The sequence below is a fragment of the Raphanus sativus genome, chromosome 5 (genome assembly GCF_000801105.2).
Source record: "Raphanus sativus cultivar WK10039 chromosome 5, ASM80110v3, whole genome shotgun sequence".
Lineage (NCBI taxonomy): Eukaryota > Viridiplantae > Streptophyta > Magnoliopsida > Brassicales > Brassicaceae > Raphanus > Raphanus sativus.
The window spans coordinates 7,998,635-8,014,324 of NC_079515.1; the positions used below are offsets into that span (position 1 = coordinate 7,998,635).

General features: G+C 39.3%; 4 protein-coding genes and 1 non-coding gene across 5 annotated transcripts; 3 read left to right on the top strand and 2 right to left on the bottom strand.

Annotated features, from left to right (window-relative positions):
- Positions 1 to 488: 488 nt before the first annotated feature.
- On the bottom strand, positions 489 to 6,538 carry LOC108805311 (protein CHROMATIN REMODELING 25). Its single transcript, XM_018577327.2, has 21 exons — positions 6,289 to 6,538; positions 5,684 to 6,049; positions 5,400 to 5,486; positions 5,081 to 5,321; positions 4,887 to 5,012; positions 4,739 to 4,795; positions 4,579 to 4,665; positions 4,141 to 4,236; positions 3,900 to 3,950; positions 3,552 to 3,626; positions 3,385 to 3,471; positions 3,114 to 3,205; positions 2,900 to 3,032; positions 2,366 to 2,485; positions 2,164 to 2,277; positions 1,980 to 2,063; positions 1,808 to 1,885; positions 1,659 to 1,717; positions 1,317 to 1,500; positions 1,125 to 1,223; positions 489 to 1,009 (listed from the first exon to the last, which is right to left on the bottom strand). The coding sequence occupies exons 1-21, from the start codon at positions 6,480 to 6,482 to the stop codon at positions 704 to 706; spliced, it is 2,736 nt and encodes a 911-aa protein (XP_018432829.2). The 5' UTR covers positions 6,483 to 6,538; the 3' UTR covers positions 489 to 703.
- Positions 6,539 to 6,769: 231 nt separating this feature from the next.
- LOC108859249 (protein disulfide-isomerase SCO2) lies at positions 6,770 to 8,259 on the top strand. Its single transcript, XM_018633136.2, has 3 exons — positions 6,770 to 7,194; positions 7,564 to 7,690; positions 7,874 to 8,259. Exons 1-3 carry the CDS (start codon positions 6,826 to 6,828, stop codon positions 7,945 to 7,947), a joined length of 570 nt encoding a protein of 189 aa, XP_018488638.2. The 5' UTR covers positions 6,770 to 6,825; the 3' UTR covers positions 7,948 to 8,259.
- Positions 8,260 to 8,378: 119 nt separating this feature from the next.
- On the bottom strand, positions 8,379 to 10,793 carry LOC108858106 (putative leucine-rich repeat receptor-like serine/threonine-protein kinase At2g14440). The gene is given in 9 exon segments (XM_057010937.1): positions 8,379 to 8,538; positions 8,540 to 8,576; positions 8,673 to 8,744; positions 8,925 to 8,996; positions 9,091 to 9,159; positions 9,251 to 9,322; positions 9,407 to 9,542; positions 9,644 to 10,113; positions 10,191 to 10,793. Coding segments are annotated over 9 exon segments (1,617 nt in total). The 5' UTR covers positions 10,739 to 10,793; the 3' UTR covers positions 8,379 to 8,397.
- Positions 10,794 to 12,858: 2,065 nt separating this feature from the next.
- On the top strand, positions 12,859 to 12,931 carry TRNAR-CCU (transfer RNA arginine (anticodon CCU)). Its single transcript has one exon. It is a non-coding gene; the product is annotated as a tRNA-Arg (tRNA).
- A 162-nt stretch (positions 12,932 to 13,093) lies between these two features.
- Positions 13,094 to 15,488, top strand: LOC108862704 (protein CYPRO4). The gene is made up of 2 exons (XM_018636924.2): positions 13,094 to 14,908; positions 15,008 to 15,488. Exons 1-2 carry the CDS (start codon positions 13,289 to 13,291, stop codon positions 15,296 to 15,298), a joined length of 1,911 nt encoding a protein of 636 aa, XP_018492426.2. The 5' UTR covers positions 13,094 to 13,288; the 3' UTR covers positions 15,299 to 15,488.
- Positions 15,489 to 15,690: the final 202 nt, after the last annotated feature.

Consider the following 15,690-nt stretch of genomic DNA (forward strand, 5'->3'; position numbering starts at 1 on the left):
ATCATAGGACTTTTGTGGTGGATAAGTAAGCTGTATCTAAAGTTTATTTTGGCTGTCTTCTTGTCTCCGGTTTACTCTACACCTTCTGTCTTCTTCCTCTTACTTAACTCTCTGCCTTTCTTGTGCTATTCATTTAAACAAGATAAAACAGCTTTTTACCTCACTACTTTTTATTTCTTAAAACTGAAGTACTTCAACTAAAAGACAAACAAACAAGTCCAATTATTGTCACGGTTTTTTCTCGGCGTTCACTTTTTCTGTAATAAAACTGAGCACAATAACGCAAAGAAATAGATAAGAATCAACTTGTATTTCAAAAAGAGATGGTAGATCTGTCTACTAAAGAAAGACCAATATCTCTGATGAATTTAACCGATCCGGCTCGATCAGCGTTTGTCAATTCTAAATAGCTTTGAAAGGTCAAAGCTTGGGCTTGCTATTGGTTCAATAATTTTGATTATGGATTATTAATAATTTGCAGTACCAAATTTAAAACCAACATGAAACATATATGATCGATTAATCATCGAAGCGTTACTATCAAAACAAATCCCACATGGGCCAGATTAACAAAATTGTCCAAACTAATACACATGCGAGTAATAAAAACAAAGTCTAATGAATCTCACATGAATTTCTTTTTTTTCTTCTTTAAACTCAATTATATATCCACAATATAGCACACAATGTCTCTCTGAAAATTTCATACAAAATCATCATCGTGGTTTACAGGAACTTGATTTGGTCTTTGCAAAGGCATTTGCGTTCGAGCACCATCAGTGTTACTAGTACAATGTAAACGCTTATAAGTAGACAACTTCACTCTTTTGTTGCTCTCGTTGCAAGATAACGGTTGCAGCGGTTCCCGAGGTCTTTGTTGCGGTTTGTTGAAGCCACGGTTGCTTACAGCTTGGTTTCGGTTTGTTTCGGTTAGTTCTGGTTTTGGACTAGGATTTGATTTGATGGGAATGAGCTTCCCATCCACCTGGTTTGTGAATACAAATGTAACCTGCAATGTTTTTTATAGACCGTGAAAAGTTATCAGAAGCCTCTAAACTTCGTATAAAGCAGTGCTCGGCTTGGCGATTGATTAGATTGAACCAACACGCGGAGAGGCAACTCACCTCGTCACCAGCTGAAGCTTGCAGTATAGTATCTGGAACAGAGTTTGAGGTAAAATGATGACCCCAGCTTGCTAGATCTTCCTCCAATGGAGTGCCCACCTGAGAAATCTCAAACCTTTTTAGATGAAATCAGATAGCTTTAGATAGACTTAAGATTAATGCATGACGCAGTAACCAAGCACATGAAAGAACCTGTCTCTCGGAGATTTTCAACGAGTGAAGGCATCCTGCGTCGTTTGCAAATCCGCCTATATCTTCTTGATCAGTTCGGCAAGCATTGTCATCAACGTTGTTCTCATTTCCTTCTTCCATGTTTTCTGTACCAGAGGCATCAGTTTGGCACCTGGTGCAGCTCATCTTTTCATGGATTTCAGACCTAGCAAAAAGGCAGAGTACAAGCAATTGGACTACGTACGTTACTACAGTACAGAGTGTCTTCATGAACACTGAGATGCAAAATCTATTTCAAGAAAAAGGACATGGGAACCATACATGAGAAGGCAAAAACATCGTGAATTCAGGAGAAACACATACCTAACATCTCCGTGGAAGGAAAATAAATCTCGTAAATCCTCTGTTGAAAGTAAGTTTCCCTGGAAATTCAAAGATGTTGGGGGTCGATATTCATGCATTAGGCACAAGATGGATGGATAATTAACAAAAGTAACATTCCAGCAAAAGACCTGTCTAGTGCTGTTATCCGTCTGTTCATGCTGAATAACTTTTTGAAGCCCTTCTTTTGACATCTGCCGCTGGTAAACCTACCAATATATCATGTGAATTACCAATATGAGAGTTTAGCAATTAATCCCGCCAGCAAAAAGTGAGGTCAGTTCTGTGGATGTGGTACATTACCTTTTCTTCAATAGTTCCTGTACTAAGAAACCTGTAGACATACACTCTTTTCTTTTGACCATCCCTCCAAACTCTAGCAGCAGCCTTTTTGACAGCGAAGTAATGTATGTATAGAGCACAATCAATCATCCCTTATACGCATAGTTCTGAAGCCGATAAAAACGGAAGTAATGATGATACTTACTTGTTTATCATTGGCTGGATTCCAATCGGGATCGAACAAAACAAGTCGATTAGCACCAATTAAATTCAATCCACAGCCACCTGCCTTGCTGCTTAATAGAAATGCAAATTCGTCCTACAGAAGCAAAACCCGAACCAGGTGACTAGTGATCATTACTCAGGTTTGTAACAAAGTGGAGAAAAATATATATAAGATCAGCTACCTTTGTTGGGTCGTTCAACCGGTTAACAAGCTTCTGCCTCTTGCTAATTGATGTTGATCCATCCAGCCTCAGATAAGGATATCTTCTTTCACGACAGAGTTGAGCGAAAAGATCCAATGTCTAGTGCAAAATATGCAAGCTATGATTATTGTATACAGACTGGATTTAAAAATTGCTATCTATATGGAACACACCGTGATGATGGCTTTATGGAATCAAACAACAAACATAGTTCAGTTATTGTGATGTTTGTAAGAAGAGTTGTTCTGATACAAACAGACCGATAAGCCCAGTGTGTTCTTTACCTTGCAAAAGTTGCAAAATATAAGGGCTCATAAGCCTCGGGATAACACATAGCCTATGGGAATAATTTAAAAGATATTAGAACATCCATAATTGACAAGTATGCCAGTAGAACACCACTAGTGTCGACCAGCAGTTGATTCTGTCCAAAATCCATGTGGAGGCAAATACAATGCTCTATGACCCCAATTACATGCACTGACCCCTTAAACCTAAATAAAAGTAGCATACCTGTGTATAGTTTGATACAAGGACTATGCGGTCATCAGTATTCCGTCGTAGGTGGGCCAAAAGTCTGGAGAGAACATGCATTTTCCCAGAGAGCTCGACCCAGGCACCATCACCCCCGGTCCATGCTCCAGATCTGCATGGATGGTTCCATTTAAATCACAAGAAGTGACACACATGCTGTATGCAATGACTCAAACTAGAGAAAGAAGCCTACCTCCCAGAGAACATTTCTGCAGGGAAAAACTCTAAGCAATCCTCAAACCCAATAGTACCAGGACTTCTGCTCTTTATTGTGTCGTAAATTAGCTACATAGCAAGAAAGAAAATCATTAATCAGAAAGCATAATGGGATACATGGAATAAGTTTATCAATCACGTTGATCATGGACCACTTGATAGCACCCTTTTTTTGTGCACCCATTAGCACCTTAAGATGTCACAATGATGCCTAAAAATATTAAAGAAACTTAATTGCAACTCGATACCTTTGGATGATTGCAGAGCTTCTTGAGAGCTGTTATATAAGCCAAAACTTTTGTCTGCTTTGCATTATCAGCAAGTGCTCGTTTAAGCTGCATACAGAGGCACCGATTGGATATAGTTTAACACATATATTTTACATAGCGTAATAAGAACTGTGATCAATGCTTACATTTTTTGAGCTTATAAAATGATTGTACAAAGTGGACTGGAGAATAGTCATCTTGCAACACACTACTTCAATTATCTGCAAAACATCCAGCAAGCATCAATATTTTAATGTATTTCTGGGTTCAAAATAAACAAAGCAGCGAATTAGTAACTAGTAGCTAAGAAAAGGTGTTCATTCTATTTGTCCTCTCATCAGATGATTATGTCACTTCTAAAACTACGTGTATTACTGAGTCTGAAGATTTAACATATGAAGAAGTAATTAAGCCAATTCTATTGACAGAGAAATGTTTTAGGATCATAAGAAACTTTATTCAGAAGCCTGTGGCAGATGCAGAAGGAAAGGTACCTTAGGTGGTAAGTGATTGGAGAGCAATGCATTAGTTCTTCTCAATATAAACTGTAAGCAAAAGAAATTCTTCTTAAGGTAAATCAGTAAAAATGTAAAATATAAGCAAGAGTTATAATGATGCTCGATTGTCATAGTACCAAAATCATATAAGCCGACTGCATTAGTTTTAAGAGATATATATAGATGACGATGAAATCCCAAGACAATCAGATACATACAAAATGCTACGAGGAATTACCTGATTGACTTTTGAACTCAGTTCTGCCGAGCGGTCAGCAGCTAAGTTTTTCTCTTCCTCAGTAGATGTCGGTTCTCTTCCACATATAATAGGTGCCTTATGTAAAATATATCAAAATAAGGATGCATCAAAAGAACCTATAGTCAGTCGAAATGAAGTTATAATACACAGATAACAGCGTAAGCAGATTCTCTAATCTCAAAAACTATCTTTATAAGCTTTCAACTTAGTGGAATCCACGAGCCATGAATCTGATATACGGGAAATGAAACATAATAATGTGGCAGTAAAGTATACGCTACAAAGTAACATACGCTAAGCCTACAATTATAGGCCAATAATCGGCTTGAAATACTGATTTTGACATAGTTACGGATGAAAGAACACGGAATGATCGAATCAGCATCAAAGGGAGGAACAAAGTTTAATGTCTCTCACCTCATAATAGTGGCGAAAATGCGCAGCATCGCCTAAACTTCCTGGATTTGTAAAGTTCACCATGGCAAAAAACTCTTCCAAGTCATTCTGGAACATTCGAATGCAGAAGAATCAGGAAGAACGAACGCAAGAAATGAAAAAATCAGTGAAATTTTCTTACCTGCATGGGAGTTCCAGACAACAAAATCCGCCTTTTGCATGTCAATGAAGCCAAAGCCTGCATCCAAACAAGATGACAGCGAAAATTAGAAAAGATAAAAGGTACCATTGTACAAACCTGATACGAAATAAGTGTATTTGCATGCTACCTTGTTAGTTAGTGTCTGGTCATTTTTCAACCTATGAGCCTCATCGCATATTAGAAGATCACAGGATCCACTCTGGCCGAACTTGGATGAGTGCATTCGGAATGTCTCGTAAGAAATAATAAGTACCTGTTAACATTTATTACTTGGATGAGTGCACTTTCCAGAGTCAACGAGAAAAATATGCACAATTATACCTGCAAAGTGCTTCGTGGTCGCGTGAAACTATCTATTCCAGACAAAACATCATCTCTGGTGCTTTCACAGAGGGCAATAAGCTGAATCCTGTCTCCAACCCATTTCTTAATTTCAGCTTCCCAGTTACTGACAAGACTCGTTGGTGTAACAATAATGGCCTTTTTAACCATAGGAGTCCCATCAAATCCTTGACATAAAAGTGTGTACAGTAAAGTAATGGACTGCAAAGTCTTCCCCAAACTGTCAAATCAAATTTAGAGGGAGATAAGAATTCACATAGCAAAAGAAAAAAAACATAACGAAGAAGATATGTCTAACCCCATGTCGTCAGCTAGAATGCAACCATTTATATTTTCCGAGCCATGTAATCCTGAAACACAATCGAACATGAACTGCACACCTTCTCTGCAGCATCAGAAAACCAATCTCACCATGTAAGTAAAGTTGTATATATCATTCATGATTACACTCACTGGTTTGTTGTATACACCAGCCGTTCACTATGGTAAAATACTGAGAGCATATGACGATGTGTTTCATATAGTAGTATGTGAGTGTTTTGGAAATTTTAATATCACAGCAATGATACAAATTGAAAATACCTTTGATGAGGCCGAAGAAATCGGACAAGCAACGGATGCACCGAAATTTTCGTTGCATCATCAGATTCTCCAAGTTGCCACAATACCAAAGGTTCAATTTCAGGTGGAAGAGAAACAACTTCCTCCTCTTCATCTTTCTCAATAGTGGTTGATTCATTCAGCTTAGTAGGCAGAGCAAACACAACTGGAGTTGAAGAACCCCAAGGGACAAAGCGTTTGCGAGCCGAAAGGCGACGAGAAAGCTGGCCGGTGGTATTATAACCATGAGAACACGGAGGCTTGAAAGGCTTCCTACAAACTGCCTCTCCTTCTGATACTGAGAGCACCCTAGGAAGGAGTGGCTGCCGTTGCACCACCAGATTGCCCCTGTCAACAGTAGATTCGATTCCATAAACAATCAGAGAGCAATCACAATTATCAGCTTGAAGATGGAATCATAACGTCACTCTACAAAAGAATCGCGAGAAACTGTATCAAATGTAAATCAATCGGAGTGAATGGAACAGGGATCGCGAAATCTCCTATTGAACCCTAAATCCCAACCTCGAACAAAGCCTTAATCAGGTTCAGGCTCAAATTGAAATCGAGGAGCTTCGATTACGTACCTCATAAGATCGTTAACGTTCTTCGATTTCCGATCGGCGTCGGATGGAGTAGAAACGGCGGGCAGGTCTTCGCACTTGGTGTTTTCGTCGGAATTATCGTATTCACCTTCCGAATCTTTAGAATCTTCCTCGTAACTGTCGCTGGAATCTTCGGAATCGGAAGACGAAATGACGACTTCATCTTCTTCCTCCATTCTCGACGACGGTAACGACGAGAGTACAGAGTACGCTTTTGAGGATTCTATTTGGCGGCAAGAAAGAAACTTAAAAACCAAATAATTTTGAAAAAAAAAAAAACCAAAAAACAAAATTTACCAAAATACCCTTGAATTTAAGTTGGTTTAACCGTTGAAATAAACCGGTTATTGACTAAAGTACCGTTTAAGTTAGCTTGGTTTAACCGGTTAAGCCTTCTTAAAATAATAGTATACGATAAAAAAATAAAATAAAAAAAAGTCAGAATAATTTTTTTTTAATTCGTCGAGGTTGATTTACGTCACCCAGTTTCATGGCCGCACCTGCAAACTTGTCGTCTCAATGTTCCAATTCTACCCAAATCGCTCTCTACCCTCTCTTCCGTCTCTCGTCTTCCTTCCCCGCCTTCCTCCTTCTCGCTCCTTCCGTTGCCGCGCCACCGCCGACATCCCTCTAGGCGACGGAGTCCGGATACCACGCGAACCGGAGTCAACCTCTGACTCAGCGAGGTCTCGAGATGTCTCCGTCGGAGCCGGAGGGAACGGTGAAGCGGGTAAGTGGAGGAAGAGAAGATTGCTGTGGTCGAAAAGCGGAGTGAGTTACTTGGTGGGAAACGACGACGCGCTTCCTCTCCCTATGACTTATCCCGATACGTCCCCTGTCTCGCCCGATGAGATTGACCGGAGGTTGCAGTGTGATCCAGTTCTCGAGGTTTAATTTTATTTATTTATTGCTCTTGCCTCCGAGTTTTCATTTACTGATTTGATGATTTGGATAAGTGTCAACCATACTTGTGTTATAATAATCAGAGTAACATTTGAATTGTTGCGAGTTGATATGGTTTAGGGTTTAGATGAATAACAAGAGATAATGTCAGATTCTTGAAGGGGGGATGATGTTTCTGTAATGTGAACATTTAACAATGAGTTAGATTTTCCTTGGATTTGTATGTTAAACGGGAGATATGTGGCTAAAGTTTTGACTTAAACTACCATACTCTTTACTGGGTTTTTTTATGCAATAGGCAGTGGTAACGTTATGCTTAAGAATATATTCTGATCATAATATTTACCCGACCAGGATTGCAAGGAAGTGGTTTATGAATGGACTGGCAAGTGTAGAAGTTGCCAAGGATCTGGATCTGTCAGCTATTACAAGAAAAGGGGTAAAGAGGTTATCTGCAAATGCATTCCTTGCCAAGGGATAGGTCAGTTTCTGATTTTACCTTTTTCTGAGATGCAAGTTCTAAAGATTCCTTTGAGCTGCTGCTGCTTCCTTGATTGGAAAGGAAATCAAAACCCCACTTTCTGAGTTTTGTACTTTGGTTCCTGTCTCTACTGTATTATTATGCAAAGTATTCTTGACTAAAAAAGTTTAAAACTGATTGCAGGATATGTGCAGAAGATAACATCGCGAAAGGACATTGATGTGATGGAAGATTTGGATAATGAAGAAGCATCTTGACCTTGGATTTGCTCAACCAGTGCACAACTATTAATACGAGTGCATGTGCGCTTGAGTTCGTTGTTGAAGTTGCTTCTTTGGGATGTTTGGCCCAAACAAGCTGATTGGATTGGAGGTATAGACAGAGACTACTGATTCTTGTTCCGATAATGGCTTCTTATTTTTATCAATACTACCCAGATAGGAAACTACTGTTCTATATGTATCACATCTTGAGCAACCATAAACGCTAGGAACCTTTCTTTTTGTATTTAGGTTGTTTCAGTTTTCCACAGAGAAAAATAAAGCGGTAATACAATCCTGTTATCTTCATGTGATTTATCTCTTACTTCAAGTTACTCTACAGGTCAACGGTGGTTCAATAACATGAACAGAATATTTACAAATGGTTTCCATAAACTAGAAAGGGTTAATACAGTTATCTAGAAGAATCTTGCATAAATAGAACTATCATGGCCCAAATGCTTCCTTGATCCAACCATTCTTCAGTTTTAGAGGCCAAGACAAATGACCCTGTAGTTTACAGATGCTCTGATATCTATCACTGATGAGCACTTGAATCTGATCAGTGTTAGCAACCCTAATTTGGCCCGGTGTTGTTTGTGCTTGGCATATTCTCAGGAGATGCCCTACAACAAGTAGGAAACAAAAAGTTGACATCAAAATTCATATGGACAAATGCTGCTGTTTCTTTTTGAAGTTTGAAACTTGGTAATGATTCTCACTGAATAGTTATGCCCTTTCTCTGGAGGAGTGCACTAGGAATTGTACCTTGAAGCTTGTTGTTCTTGATCGACCTGCAGATTCACTATTAACACCAACAAAACCTGATGCTAGTTTTGATAATGATGCAAACTCTAACAGGTCAAAACCTTAGTTTGTCTTATAGCTAAAAATGAACACTGTCTAGTCATGTTATCAGATTCACGTGTAGGCTTGCTGCTATAAGCAGAGAGGAGGGGGAAAAATATGTTTACAGTATTCGGAGATTAGGCAGCCGTGCAAGTGACTCAGGAATCGTTCCATTGAACTGGTTGTCCTCTAAATGTCTGCCTCATCTCACAAAAGAAAATGGTAAAGTTAAAAATCTAAATCATTTGCGCAGCAGTAGTTATAGAAGGCTTGGTTACAAGAATGGCATACATAGTTTCTAATCTCGTCATTGGACTCAAATCCGGAATCGGCCCTGTGAGCTTGTTCTTCCCTAACCATCTACATACCACGAAAGTTGCAGGGGAATCTTAGTTTCCACAAATGAAACTCAGACATTAACAAAACTTTTAAGGATGCCAAAAGTCCTTACAGATCTTTAAGTGCAGTCATGTTGCTAATGCTTGGTGGTAGAGAGCCCTCTAGTCCACGGTTTGTCAGATTCCTAGCAATGGTTCTTCTTGATTTAGACTTGGTAGTTTGCAGCTACAGAAGCTTCTCTTAAGAGTGTTTGAGTTTTTATACTTACAGAGAAATCACTTTGGTGAATTTTTCTTTGGAGCAAGTAACACCAGTCCAGGAGTGGGCAAGAGGAAGGCATGGATCACCAGACCAATCTACCGGAGGCTCGTTGATACTCTCTAACAAATCTTCCAACGCTGTTACTGCAGAACAATGTGTTGGTTCCAATGGCTTGATTCATCACAGAACACAGAGAAAAGAAAGAAAAAAACATGAAGCAGAAGGGAACATGGTAACATTATACCATCGCTAATATTAGTGGTTCCACCGAGAGGAATAACCTGAAACACTTCTCCAGCATTGATCACTGCTCCCATCGGTGAACCTTTAGCAGGAGTCAACGTGATGGTAGTCTGACCTGACAATGGCCACTGACCAGAGTAAACCATAACCCCATTGGTGCTCACATTGAGTTTTCTCGAAAAGGTAGCTCCATTGATTGATGCACCAAAAGCTCTCCAGCTCAAGGGGCCTGGACTCCTATCATCCTGAAAATACAGAGCTATATAGTACTTTGTGGCCGGAAGAGGAAACGGCGGCCATTGAAGCTCCAGAGCCTTCTTCCCTTTACTCACTGTGAAACCTTCCATGAAAGCTTTAGCAGGTGGAATGTTCCAGAAGTCTAATGGGTTAACACTGCTTTGAGAGATCACCGTCTGATGCTTCTGGTCCGAGAACGGTTGCCATAGACGGTTGTATTGGTCATCTGGATAGCTAGATACATAAAATAAACATTACAAGTCGGTCTAAAATTAAATGAAAATGTCAGATCATCATCGAAGTATGATCACCTAATCATCTCTCCGTCTGCTCCAAAGCTGTTCCTAGCGATGAGGCTGAGCTTGTATAACCCGAGATCAGTTGAATTATACATTGTATCCTCAAGAGATTGCACATCTAAAGCCGATATGAAAGGTGAAGAGAGAGTCTTTGCATTCTTGGCTAGACAAACACTTAGTGTCCTCCCAGGAACACCAACAATGATCTCGTAGTAAGAGCTCTGACCCTTGGAGTAATCCTCTGATGTATTCACGACGCTCCATTTCGTACCTCCAACGATCTGGTCGAACACTGGTGGGCTGTTTTTGCCGTCGAAGTTGCCGTAGTAGTAAGTGGTTCGGATAAGGTACTTTGAGTTCTTGGCGACGGGGAAGTTGTAACAGTGTTTTCGAGATGACTTGTCCGGGAAGTAACGTAGTGTTGAGAGGATTGGGAGAAGGTCTTTTTGTTTTATTGTTGTTGTGTTTCCTACGGTGATGAATCCTCTGTCTGATGTGTAGTTTATCTCGTTGAGTTTTGTTGTAGATGGTGATCCACAGTTTAAGTAGAAACCTTCCATATGAGATGGAAGGTGACGTATTAGGGCATGTATAAATGATGTTTAACATGGAATAACGAACGTTCAGATAAATATATGAAAAAAAATCTTTGGCATTGTATCAAGAATCATACCTCGAGGAGGAGGGAGAGCTTGAGAGATAGAGAACGATGACAAGAGGAGGAAGAAGAAGAAGAAAGGAGCCATTTGTTTCTGAAGAGGAAGAAAAAACGATCAGATTGTTTCTCTGTCTTTGATGGAGATAGGGAGATTGAACAAGGGAATGATTCAAAGGTTAGAGAAAACAAAGTTGAAGGTGTCTGATATTTTTTTATTTTCTTATTTTAGCATCAATATGAGGTTTTTGTCTTGGTGATTAATAGGATGTAGGCAAAAGAAAAGGAGGTGGTTAATTAAATAAGCTACATGCATTTCTTTTTTTTGGTTGGTGTTTGTATTTCTTTAGCTTGTCTTGGTGGTCCTTTTTCATTAACAAGTGGTAGTATCATTAAGATTAGACGTGCTTTAATTTACACAGTTTTATGTACAAGTGATTCCTAAAACATGTACAGTTTTTGCCTGTCCTAAGCTCTCTGAGTTTTCCTTTTCACTCCAACAAACTCCCTTGCAAGTTACAATTTGTGCAGATCAGGAAACATCACTCATTTACTCACCCTTCAAAATCTGCCGCTAATTAAGCCACCTAAAGTTGAAGACATGCACACAAGGATGTTCACTCATGAACCGCTCTTTGATTATGGTTTCACCTAAACTTGAACTAGAGAAATTAACTAAACTAACACATTCTTAGTATCACTTATGTTTAGTTTAGTTATATTTATATGTACTTTTAAACTGTTAGCTGCTGCTACAAAAGAACCACTAAAGCTTTGAATGCAATCCAAAATTATTGCAGGAGAAAAGCAGATAAAATCAACATGCACAAGGAAAAGATGTCAATTCAACTTAAAAAGTGTAGATCTAACTAAAAATAATAGATTCTATAGGTAAGATGTGTGGCGAAGGGCAGAGGATCAATGTATGTGCTTCAACACAATTTTGTCTATCAATTCAAAATACTCTTCACTCTTCATTTTCATAAGTTCAGAAAATCTTTCTAACAAATAAGTTTTGTAGTTTTTGTAGTATTTACGTTTATATATATATATATATATATTAATTATCCCATTTTCTTTATAATATGTTAAAATGATAATTTTATCTTGTGATTAATTATTTTTAATATATTTTCAGGTTTTTCATATAAGCATCATTAAAAATCAGAAATCAAGGTAAATTTTTATTTTCTTTCTTCAACGAATTATGAAAATTTTATCATCTTTAAAACACTAGAATTTATATTCAATAATACTAGTAGAAGATTTTATAATTCTCTTACAAGTATATTATGACAAATACATGCTTTTATGTTCTAATTAATTAATTAATTTTAATTTTATATTAATTAGTTTATTAAATTAATGTCTGTAATTAATAATCATCTATATATATATTTATAAATTAAATTTTGTTTATAACCAATTAATATTTCTAGACAATGAAATGGTAAATATATATTTTCCTTCCTTTACATATATATAAAAATATATGCAGTTTTTATGTGTATAATTAGTTTCTATATTTTAAGTTTTCTTTTTCTTTTTCGTTCTTATATACAATTTGAGGATTAAATTTTGTACTAGCTATATATGCTTTATTATTTAACACTTGCAAGTTAAGAATTTCTTTTAACACATAAATTTTTAATAAAAATGTATAACATGATATATCTTTGCTTTGTATATGTTTTAGTTGGCACACTTTTGAAGTTTAATTTCTTGCATTTTATATATGTGCTCTTGTACAGAGAGAGGGGGGGAGCTAATTCAAGCTTTTCAAAGTAACTCGTAAAACATGACAAACCTAAACTTATGTTATTTTCTTTGACAAAAAAAAATGTATTCAGATTTTTTTGCTTGTCCTCTGCTCTAAGTATTCGTTTGTCACCCAACTCATTCCCTTACAAGTCCAAGATTTTCACACAACATTTTTCTAGTTCCACCTCGTATATTCATAATTCATTCACCACTTTTCAAATCTCCAAAACTAGATTGAAATTACAGACGTTAACTATCAATTAAGCGCCTGTAGCTCAGTGGATAGAGCGTCTGTTTCCTAAGCAGAAGGCCGTAGGTTCGACCCCTACCTGGCGCGTTATATCTTTTATATTTTTTTTCTAAATTACTTTTTCCCCAAAATAAAACGCCGACGCAAGTGACCGACGCGTTCAAAAAGCGTTGCGTCAGGGCGAAGCAAAGCCCAACGTTATATGGACGCTAAACGTCTTTCCCCCAACAGATCATCGTACCCTATAAAACCTCCTCTCAAATCCCTAACTCCTTCTCCTACAACCACTCTCTCTCTCTTCATTTTCTCGAGAAATCATTTCAAACTCGTTTCGATTCATCCCACAAAACTTCGGTACCGACCGATCCGTTCTGATTCCACCTGCGAGAGAATTCAAAAACAGCAAAGTTTTTTTTTCCTTCGTCTAAGCTTTGATCAAAACTCATGGGTACTTCTCAGAGCCGTGAAGATCGGATCACCGATTCCGACACCGAATCCGATTCTGATTACTACCAAGAAGAAGAAGAAGAAGATGACGATGATCAGAAGAAGAAGAAGCAAGGATCGTCTTCTGGTTCGAAACCTTCTTCCGATTCATCATCGATTCTCGAGATCGAGAAGAAGCTGAGCGCCTTGAAGCTCAAATACCCATCGCCATCCTCGCCCCCCAACGCGGTGAAGCTTTACCGCCACATCGGAGGAAACACCCCCAAGGCGAAATGGATCACCGCGGAGAAACTCACATCCTACAAATTCGTCAAAACGACGTCGTCCGAGGGAGACGATGTCGTTGATTACGACGACGGCGAAGAGACAAACGAGAAAGGCGAGTCCTTTTGGTTTCTCGGCGTCGGTGGTTCCAAGGTCAGAGCTAGGGTTTCCACCGATATGCAGTTGAAGATGTTTGCTGACCAGCGCAGGGTCGATTTCGTGAGTAACAATGGTGTCTGGGCGTTGAAGTTCTTGTCGGATGAGGAGTATAGGAGGTTCGTTACTAGGTTCCAGGACTATCTGTTTGAGAATGTGTTTATGGTAAAAGCCTCTGAGGAGAGTAAGATGAAAGTCTACGGGAAAGATTTTATTGGTTGGGCTAACCCTGAGGCTGCTGATGATTCCATGTGGGAGGATGCTGAAGGTCCACCTGAGGAGGAGGAGGAGGAAGTTAATGAGATAGATAAGGACTTGACTGAAGAGTTTGAAGAGGTGGCTAACGGTGGAGTGCAGAGTCTTGCTTTGGGTGCGTTGGAGAATTCTTTCCTTGTGAATGATTCGGGTGTTCAGGTTTATAGGAACATGGACCGTGGGATTCACGGGAAAGGTGTGTGCGTTAGGTTTGATGGTGGAAGAGCTGCGAGCCAGACGACGCCGAACAAGGCGCTTTTGATGAGGGCGGAGACTAATATGATGCTGATGAGTCCTGCTAAGCAAGGGAAGCCCAACACGAGCGGTGTGAAGCAGCTTGATATCGAGTCAGGGAAGATTGTTACTGAGTGGAAGTTTGAGAAAGATGGGACTGAGATCACGATGAGAGATATAACGAATGATACTAAAGGGTCGCAGCTAGATCCGTCTGAGTCTACGTTCTTGGGGTTGGATGATAATAGGCTGTGTCAGTGGGACATGAGGGACAAGAGAGGGATAGTGCAGAACATCGGATCATCGCCCGTCTTGGAGTGGACTCAAGGGCATCAGTTTTCGAGAGGGACTAATTTCCAGTGCTTTGCTAGTACTGGAGATGGGTCGATCGTTGTGGGATCGCGTGATGGGAAGATAAGGCTGTACTCGAAGACCTCAATGAGAATGGCGAAGACTGCTTTCCCGGGGCTTGGCTCGCCGGTAACTCATGTGGACGTGTCTTATGACGGGAAGTGGATCTTGGGGACAACGGATACGTACTTGGTTCTTATATGCACCCTTTTCACAGACAAAGATGGTCGGACTAAAACAGGTTTTAGCGGAAGGATGGGGAATAAGATACCAGCTCCGAGGCTGCTGAAGCTAACGCCACTAGATTCACACTTGGCAGGAAAAGATAATAAGTTTCACGGCGCTCACTTCTCATGGGTAAGCTTCACTTGACATGTTCTTGTTTACAAATTGTTCATTCTTATAAAAGCAAAAACTCAGTCTTTGTTGTGTGTGTTTGTGAATGTTTACTTGCAGGTAACGGAGAGTGGGAAGCAAGAGAGGCACATTGTGGCAACAGTGGGGAAGTTCAGTGTGATATGGGACTTGGAACGGGTGAAGAACAGTGCGCATGAGTGCTATAGGAACCAGCAAGGGCTCAAGAGCTGTTACTGCTACAAGATCTTGTTGAAGGATGAGTCGATCGTGGAGAGCCGGTTCATGCACGATAGATTCTCTTTCTCTGGTAACAAGTCTCCTGAAGCTCCACTTGTGGTTGCCACTCCTCAGAAAGTCAGCTCCATTAGCCTCTCTGGAAGACGCTTGTGACAAACACGTACCTGAAACATTTTTTCATGTTGGTTTTTTTTGTAATGAAATTTGCTTGTAATGTTGATTTTCCTGTCTTGGTGTGAAGAAGGTTTGTGTGTGATGAATGATATTTGGCTTTCCTTAAATAAGTTTCCTGTAAACAGCTTTGTATGTGGTTTGAATCAAACTGGGTATGACTTTGGTTTCTCATAGTTCTTCATAACATACCCTAAAATCAGTGTTTTTAAACCTGGACTGAACTGGTGGTCGGATTAGATTGAACCATGAACCAAAAATAATTTAGATTCAGTTACTGTTAAAATCTAACTAAATTGAATCGGCTAAAAACTTATACCGAACTGTCAAAAATCCGGAAACTGATAACTTATTGAACCTGCCAAACTCCGGTT

Excerpts from the sequence above, each read along its gene's own strand:
- LOC108805311 (XM_018577327.2), bottom strand. The coding sequence starts at position 6,482 with ATGGAGGAAGAAGATGAAGTCGTCATTTCGTCTTCCGATTCCGAAGAT. Across the intron at positions 5,487-5,683 it reads TTTCTTCGGCCTCATCAAAG|AGAAGGTGTGCAGTTCATGT; the intron begins GTATTTTCAATT and ends CTGATGCTGCAG. Across the intron at positions 2,486-2,899 it reads TTGTATCAAACTATACACAG|ACATTGGATCTTTTCGCTCA; the intron begins GTATGCTACTTT and ends ATTTTGCACTAG.
- LOC108859249 (XM_018633136.2), top strand. The coding sequence starts at position 6,826 with ATGTTCCAATTCTACCCAAATCGCTCTCTACCCTCTCTTCCGTCTCTC. Across the intron at positions 7,195-7,563 it reads AGTGTGATCCAGTTCTCGAG|GATTGCAAGGAAGTGGTTTA; the intron begins GTTTAATTTTAT and ends TTACCCGACCAG. Across the intron at positions 7,691-7,873 it reads CATTCCTTGCCAAGGGATAG|GATATGTGCAGAAGATAACA; the intron begins GTCAGTTTCTGA and ends AACTGATTGCAG.
- LOC108862704 (XM_018636924.2), top strand. The coding sequence starts at position 13,289 with ATGGGTACTTCTCAGAGCCGTGAAGATCGGATCACCGATTCCGACACC. Across the intron at positions 14,909-15,007 it reads ACGGCGCTCACTTCTCATGG|GTAACGGAGAGTGGGAAGCA; the intron begins GTAAGCTTCACT and ends GTTTACTTGCAG.